Source organism: Musca domestica, unplaced genomic scaffold (genome assembly GCF_030504385.1).
Source record: "Musca domestica strain aabys unplaced genomic scaffold, Musca_domestica.polishedcontigs.V.1.1 9, whole genome shotgun sequence".
Classification (NCBI taxonomy): Eukaryota; Metazoa; Arthropoda; class Insecta; order Diptera; family Muscidae; genus Musca; species Musca domestica.
In genome coordinates this window covers 6060210-6069185 of record NW_026712435.1, presented here as the reverse complement: position 1 = coordinate 6069185, position 8976 = coordinate 6060210, and the positions used below count along the sequence as shown (strand labels likewise).

At 37.7% G+C, this 8976-nt stretch overlaps 1 protein-coding gene across 1 annotated transcript; it reads left to right on the top strand.

The window, feature by feature from the left end:
* The first annotated feature begins 247 nt into the window (after positions 1-247).
* On the top strand, positions 248-8652 carry LOC131806903 (uncharacterized). The gene is made up of 2 exons (XM_059131770.1): positions 248-381; positions 7694-8652. The coding sequence occupies exon 2, from the start codon at positions 7696-7698 to the stop codon at positions 8650-8652; it is 957 nt and encodes a 318-aa protein (XP_058987753.1). The 5' UTR covers positions 248-381; positions 7694-7695.
* The last annotated feature ends 324 nt before the right edge of the window (positions 8653-8976 follow it).

Sequence of the window (8976 nt, the reverse complement as noted above, 5' to 3'; positions counted from 1 at the left end):
TACAGTGGGGTGCAAAAATTAGTGCAAATTAAAAAAAAAAAAAAAAAATTGAAAAAATTTACAAAAAAATAGACAGTACACAGGGCAACAAAAAGTGAAGTTACACAGTGCTACAAAAAAAATAAAATTTTTTAAAAATTTTAGAAAAATGAAATTTTTTCTTTAATTTTAAAAAATATAAAATCTAAAAAATTAATAAGAAGTTGAAGAAGTTTTTTATACAAAAAAAAGACAATTCACAGTGACACAAAAGAGACAATATTCAGTGGAAAAAAAACAGTGACACAAAAACAACCACAACACGGAGAATTTTGGAGCCAGCAGTAGGACGGACACACGCAGCACAACAACAACAACCGAGACCCAAAACCCAAGATCAAAGTGAGTACTCGTGAAATTTTCTTTTTTGACACAAAAGGGCATTTCGGGAGCAGGCAAATCTTCAATATTTGCATTGACCCGCATATTCCCATAATTTGCAATAACACTTTGACCCATATTCAAAGCTAACACTCAGACACAGTGACGGAAAATTTCCCAATTTTGAGCCATTTTTCTGGACGGACATTTGGCTTTTGACCCGGGAAAAAGCAGGCAGGCATATTCTTTTCTGAAAAAACGGGAATTTTCAGCCATATACAAATATATATATACTAAAAATTTTGGAATTTTCTGAACGTGGAGTTCAGGCGAATACATAAGCGCCATATTGACACAAACACATAACTTTGGAAAGTTGGCGTCACTAAACTTGGCAAACATATAAACGCCATATTGCAAAAACTATATACAATTTTTTGGAAAAAAAGCGTCACTTGCAATATATAGTCGCCATATTTTTTGGAAAAATTTGGCGTCACCGGAATACATAAACGAGTAAATAAAACCCGTTTAAAAAATAGCGTCTGGTGGACAGACAAAAAATAACCTAAATTTTTTTGAAATTTTTGCAAGCGTCTGGTGGACAGACATACATTTGAAAATTAAACTACCAATTTTTTGAAATTTTTGGAGAAAAAAAATTGGCAAACAAGCAAGCGTCTGGTGGACAGACATACATTTGAAACTTAAACTACAAATTTTTTTTGAAATTTTGGAGAACAAATTTTATATCGGAGTCTGGTGGACAGACATAAAATCGATCCCATATATTTACAATTTTTATTTTTATTCTAATTTTAACCTTTCTTCCCATTTAGCACAATATCTATTGCTCTAAGGAGCTTAAAAATTTTTCTGTGACCCAAAATTAATTTCTTGCATTTTTCGCAGAAATATTTTGCTGGTATACTTTTTTTGATTTTGTGACACATAACACGACAACTTTTTGGGAAAAATTTCTTCATTGACATTTTTTACACTTTCTTGAATTTTTTGCTGAAAATATTTGGATTTTGACCCAAATTATTTTCTTTTGCAATATTCTGCTGGGACATAAAATTTTCTGCTGAAATATTTGGACCTTGACCCAAATCAATTTTTTTGGAAATTTTTGCTCAAATTTTTGGATTTTTTGACCCAAATTATTTGTTTGAAATATTTCTGCTGAAATATTTGGATTTATACATACATAATTTTCTCTAATTCTCGTTGCGAATTTTATCAAAAAATTTGGCGAATTTAGAAAATTTGTTGAATCAGACAAATTTTCACAAGCAATAATCAAAGTTATTGGCTTTTTAAAAATAAAATCCTCCTGTCATAGGATATTAAGTGATTTTAACAAAAAATTAAAATTTTTTTTGACAACCCAACACACATTTTTACTTCGTTGAAATTTTTTTGGACTCTCTGAAATTTTTTGGAATTTTCAACTTCTCGTGGACAATCAAATTAGACTCTCGTTTTTTTTTGGAAGAAATTGTTTACTGCGCAAAACATCTCTGGTAATTTCTGCTTTGCAATTCTCGTTTAAACACTTTTGTTTTAAAAACTTTTGATTATTTGTCGAATTGCAAGAATAAAATCCTCCTGTAAGTGGACTTTAAGAGATTTTATTTTCCTTTTTGCTCATTTTGGCGAAATTTTGACCCTTCTGGTAACCCAGCAAACATTTTTAATCAAGTCAGTCCGGCGTCAAATATAAAGAAAATTTTTGAATTTTTGGAAAAAAAAAAAATTTTAATTATTGAAAGGAACGAAATATAATTTGACTCAAACCAATAAAATAGGATCGTTTTCGTCGACAACTATTGAGAAAAAAACTTATCCTCATTTTAACAAATAAAAATTTGGATAAAAGTTTAAATTCTAAACCAAGTTAGTCCTTTTCATTGGGCAACTTTTCTTTTTTGTAAACCAACAAAATTTCGTAAAGGTTAACGCTCAGTTTTCAAAATGGATAAAACGTTAAGCGATAAATTCACAAATTGCGTCAACGATCTTCTGGATTATATTTCAATTTTTTCAATAACCAAACCTGATGACACGGTACATACTTTGGAAACAACACGAATGGAGTTGGATTCTGCATGGGACCAGGTCAAGAGAGCCTACATAGACTGTCGGGATTATGTTCCAGAAGAGGAAGGAAAGCCGATCGATAAAAATAAACTGAGAAAGCACTATATGGATACCATGGGATCGTACAAAAAAGCGCTGAGTTCAATAAATGGACAAATTCAAAATATTTTGGATGAAAAGACACAGGAAAAAATGAAAAGAGAGTCAGAGATGTCACAACAAGGAAGGGAAATGGATTTCACAAACGTATCGCGGCTACCTCCATGCGATACAGACACATTTAAAGGTGGTTACAGAGAATGGCCGACTTTCAGAGATCTATTTTCGGCAATTTACATAAACAACTCAAAATTAAGCAATGTCGAAAAATTATTCCATTTAACGCAGAAGACAGCAGGAGAAGCTAGAGAAATTATTTCACATGTCCCACTAACTAATGATGGATTTACATTAGCATGGAAAAATCTCACAGATCGTTACGAGAATAAACGAATGCAAATTAATGAAGAAATCAAGACACTTTTTAATCTACCTGGAGTTTCTACTGAATCAAGTCACTCTATTCAAAAACTACAACGCACGGTAAATAGCAGCATTCAGACACTGGGGATACTTGATGTCGACGTTAAAGGATGGGATCCGATTTTAATATACATTTGTTCAACAAAATTACCTAGAGGCTTTTTAGAAGAATTCGAGAACTCATTAAGCGATTGTAAACAAATTCCAAAATGGGAACAGTTTGACGCTTTCTTAACAAACAAATTCAAAACTTTGGAATCAGTTGGTAACATAAAGCCCTCTACATCGAAATTTGCTCAACAAAAACCAACTAACAATCACACGCCTAGATTTTTGAAAACATTTCAGACAAATGTCTCAAAAAATACAAACAACTTTGGAGGAAGACCTACTAATGTAATATTACCTCAACAAAATAAACAGAAAAATACTCAAACTTGTCAAGTCTGCAAATCAAATCATTTCATAAGAGATTGCAGCGAATTTTTGAAAAAGAGTGTGAATGACAGAATTCACATCGTGAAAACATCACACTTATGCTACAATTGCTTGTCATCAAATCACGGAGTAAAGGATTGCAAAAGTCGCTTTGGCTGCCGTATTTGTACTATGAAACACAACACTTTGTTACACAAGGGAACGGAAACCCAAACAACTAACTCATACCTAGCTCGAGTGGAAGCACGACCTAGTACTAGTGCTGCCGCTCTTACAAATCAAATACAGTCCACTACAAACCTAGAACCAACTACTATTACTACCTTGACCCTCCAAGATAAGCAAATTAGTGAGCGACAATCTGGAGGAACGCTACTTTTCACAGCAATAGTACAAATTGAAACCAAAGGACAACTTTACGATGCCCGAGCTCTAATAGACTCAGGATCACAATCCACCTTTATTTCGGAAAAGATGAAAAACTTTTTGAAGTTACCTACACGGAACAACTTAGTTCATGTCACTGGCTTAAGTCAATTTGTTTCTGAGACTTCAACAAAATCTTGCTTGTTTACAATGAGATCCAAATACGACCCTAGCTTTAAACTGGAAGTCTGGGCTCCAGTTTTAAAGAACTTACCTTCAAATCTACCACCACAGAACTTAGATGATTCACAACTTCGAGATGTAACAGCATTAGAACTGGCTGACCCGAAATTTTACGTTAGTCAACCAATCGATTTACTTATTGGAATGGACATAGGACCATTAATATTCACAATTGGAACTCCAATGAAAACATTTGGATCAATTTTAACACAAAAAACCAAATTTGGATGGATAGTTGGAGGACCCATACCAGGAAGCATCCTTCAACGAAAACAAATTTCACTTTTAAACACAACTTCAATAGAGAAAGTACTTACACGTTTTTGGGAGGTGGAAGAGACCCCTAAAAAAGTTTTACGGTCAGAAGAAGACCAATTTTGTGAACAAAACTTCATTGAAACAACAATACGGAACAAGGATGGAAGATATGTGGTGACTCTCCCATTCAAAAAATGCGAGGAATTGGGGAATTCCAGAAACATCGCCCTAGCTCAATTCTACAGAATGGAGAAAAAACTTATGAAAACACCAGAGATCAAAGAACAATATGATGCTTCAATACTTGAATACTTAGAACTCGGTCATATGAGGAAAGTCAATCCGAATGAAATAGATAAAATGCCAAATTATTATCTACCACATCACGCTGTGATAAAACCCGATCGACTCACAACGAAGTTAAGAGTCGTATTTAACGCATCTTGTCCTTCATCAAACAAAACAAGTCTCAATGACATACTATTTCCTGGACCCATTCTTCAACAGGATTTAGTATTGCAAATTTTAAAATGGAGATTTTTCAAGTATGCCTTCAATGCAGATATAACAAAGATGTATCGCCAAATACTTTTGGATCCAAATCAAACAAAATATCAAAGAATTCTCTTTAGAAAGTCTCCGGAAAACCCAGTAGAGGATTATGAGCTGCTGACAGTTACATTTGGAGTTAACTGCGCACCATATTTAGCATTGAGAACTCTTCTTAAACTAGCAGAAGATGTCAAAGAATCGTACCCTAGAGCCGCAAATATAATTTTGAATAATTTGTATGTTGATGATGTGTTAGCTGGCGGCCACACTGAAGATGAATCAATAAAAGCTCGAAAGGAATTAACTGCTGCTTTAGACTCTGCTGGTTTTACACTAATGAAATGGGCATCAAATGATCGCAAAATAATACAAGATATTCCACATGAACATTTGCTACCACTCAATTGGCTAGACATTTCCGAAGATGCTTCAACTAAGACCCTTGGAATTCGATGGAATATCTCAGGCGATTATTTTTCGTTCACACCACCTTCAATGGAAAATAAAAATGTATCTTCAAAACGAGAAGTTTTATCAACGATAGCCAAATTGTTTGACCCATGTGGATGGCTGGCACCGGTGGTTGTTGTAGCCAAGCTAATAATGCAACAAATCTGGCTAGACAAAATTGACTGGGATGATCAATTGAAGCCAATAACTCAGATGAACTGGAACAATTTCGTCCAAAATAGCAAAGATATTGAATATCTGAGAGTTCCTCGATGGATTCAATACACGCTAGATGGTTCTGTAGAGATTCATGGATTTTGTGACGCGTCAGAAAGCGCATATGGAGCCACTCTTTATATTCGGGTGGAAAATACTGACCATAAGGCGCATACATTCTTATTAGCAGCAAAAACTCGTGTCGCTCCTATTAAAAAATTATCAATACCCAGACTCGAGTTATGCGGGGCAGTATTACTATCAAAATTAGCTAAATCCATTGTAAATAGCCTACAGATATCAAAATATTCGACACAATTTTGGACCGACTCTACCATCGTATTAGCATGGTTAAAAAAGCCTCCTTGTCATTGGAGCACATTTGTTGGAAATAGAGTCTCGGAAATTGCTGATAATGTTGGACAAGAAAATTGGAGACATGTTGATTCGGAAAATAATCCAGCTGATATTGCGAGCCGTGGATGTTCACCCGCAGAGCTAAAGACTAGTGATCTCTGGTGGCAGGGACCTCAATGGCTCAGAATGCCAAAAGACCGTTGGCCATCGTATGAAATCCCAAATGACACAAATTTGGAAGCCAAAACGGCAAAAGTCATGACCCTTTTCGCAGAAAAGGAAGACCCTTTAAAACATTTCTCCTCTTTATCTAAGGTTTATCGATCATACGCATATGCTCTAAGACTCTGGAAAAATTCTGGGGTAAATAGACAACACCTTCGCACTTCAGCAAACGACCTTACATCAGATGAAATCCAAGATGGAAAACGATCTTGTATAATTCGTACCCAAAAATTCGTATATGCAGACGAATACAACGCACTTATGAAAAAGACTCAAATTTCTCCTTCAAGTCCTCTGTTGACCCTCAACCCATTTCTAGACTCAAAGGGTATTATTAGAGCAAATGGCCGATTGGTACAATCGCCAGCCCTTACATATAGCGAACGTCACCCAATAATATTACCACATGGCGCAAAACTTAGCAAATTGTTAGTCGAATTCACTCATAAGGTTACCTTACACGGGGGTAATCAATTAATGACCCGAGTATTAAGGTCCGAATTCTGGATATTCGGACTCAAGTCGCTAATCAAACAAACCATACGAAATTGTCGAATTTGCTTAATTCACAAAAAACAAACCCAAACTCAAATCATGGCGTCGCTACCACCCGAACGAACTTTTCTTTCTCGACCCTTTACAAACACAGGGGTAGATTTTGCAGGACCCTTTAACATTAAAAGTTATTCAGGAAGAGCCTGCTTTATTACAAAAGGCTACGTTTGCATTTTTGTCTGTTTCGCCACTAAGGCTATACATTTAGAACCCACAAGCGATTTGTCGACATATGCCTTTCTTGCCGCTTTTTCTAGGTTTATTAGTCGGCGAGGTTGTCCGTCTTGTATATTTTCGGACAACGGAACTAACTTTGTGGGAGCGGTTGATCTACTAAAGCGAGATAGATTAGCTTTCATGAAGAATATTCAAAATAGCACAATTCAAAATAATTTCACTCAAAATCTTACTTGGAAATTTATTCCTCCTGGTGCTCCGCACATGGGCGGCTTGTGGGAAGCTGGCGTCAAATCATTTAAAATCCATTTACGAAAAAGTATCCCAAAAATGAATTTCACTTTTGAAGAATTCACAACTATTTTATCAAGAATTGAAGGCTGTCTTAACTCACGACCCTTAAGTCCTGCTAGCGACGACCCAAACGACCTTTCCCCTTTGACACCTGGTCATTTCTTAATAGGAACACCTATTCTTACCCCAGCTGAACCAGACATTTCAGACACAGATTTAAGCTTAGTCAATCGTTGGAAAAGACTCAAAGTTATTTCGCAATATTTTTGTAACAGATGGAAGTTAGAATATCTTCACGAACTTCACAGAAGAACTAAGTGGAAATATGAAAAGGAGAACATCAAAGAAGGAGATTTAGTTGTCGTAAAAGATGATAGATTGGCTCCGCATGAATGGAAGTTAGGTCGTATCGAAAAAACGTATCCAGGTAGTGACCAAAATACCAGGGTTGTAGACATACGGACGGCAAGTGGCAACCTTAGCAGACCCATTACAAAAATTGTCAAATTGTTTTCCGACTGACTAGTCGGATTCCCACTCAAAAAAGAATTTAGTACTCGCCTTAATTTCTTTTCAGATATGGCCGCTTACTTGCCCAACCAGGACTGCCGTCTGGACGATCGCAACCGTAGCCCAGACTCACCTGCCCGTCCAACAGCAAGAAGCGCCAATCGACCCATACGGCCCATCCATCGACCCAGTTCCACATCCCCTGAAAGGCGACAGAGAAGTCGATCCGACGTAAGACCCCGCCAACGCCAAGAAAGACCTAGCTACTGGCAATACTCATGTGGACTATGCCAAGAAGACCATGCCCTCAGTGCCTGTGAGAGGTTCCGCCGGCAGACGCCCTTCCAGCGATATGAGACCGTGGAGCGTCGGGGGTATTGCCGAAATTGCCTGGCGAGAAGTCATTTGGCCCCCGACTGCCCGTCTTTAACTGGTTGCCGGAGATGCAACGACCGGCACCATACCCTATTGCACGGGGCGTCTCAATTGGAGGAGGTATCCCTAAATATAGAAGCCGTCACCACCCCAGCTTTCGCGTGGGACTTAGTATTTGTACCGACGGCTATGGTACGCATAACGGCCGAGGGTATGGAGGGTTTCAGCATGTTGCGGGCCATAGTTAGCCAATCGGCGACGATGTCCAAGATCTCATATGCAGCTTTCCGTCGCCTGGGTCTGCAGTCGCGGAGCTACAAAGGGGAGCGATTCACAACCTTCACAGTTTCGCCCCGCCGCACGAACAGTACTTGGAGTCTGAAGGTAAATGCTGTAATTATCGAAGATCTCCCAAGACGCATTTACTCGGACCCAATACTTGAAGACCCCACTAGATGCTTCACGAGCTTCGCCTTAGCTGACCCTGATCCCAGAGGAAATAGTCCGATCGATGTGGAACTGGGAGCGGACACGTACTCCGCCATAAGGAAAGATGGGTGTACAGCAGCTGGAATTGGAGATGTCCTGGCCTACAACACACAACTGGGCTACGTGTTTGCTGGGCCAATCAAGAACATGCCGAGGAACTGAAGACCGAAGATCCTTATGGTATATTAGAAATGAATACTTACACTTGTCATTCGGGGCCCAGAAAATGTTCATAATATTGCTATTAATTTGCCCAACACTGTTGGTTGGGCATTTACCGGCGGCCGCATAAATGGCATCATAACAAAATGATGTAAATAATGTAAATACATACACATACACACATACATTTATGCAGCCACCGGTAAATTCCAATGCTGAATTCTAATAACTAAGCATCGTCAACAGCCAAAACAGGTTTGATGTGACGATGCAAATTTGGCAATAATCAGTTCTCACCGAAATTTACACGCGATCGCAAGTTTC

What these genes read in the sequence shown, in the direction of transcription:
- LOC131806903 (XM_059131770.1), top strand. Translation starts at nt 7,696, where the DNA reads ATGGCCGCTTACTTGCCCAACCAGGACTGCCGTCTGGACGATCGCAAC.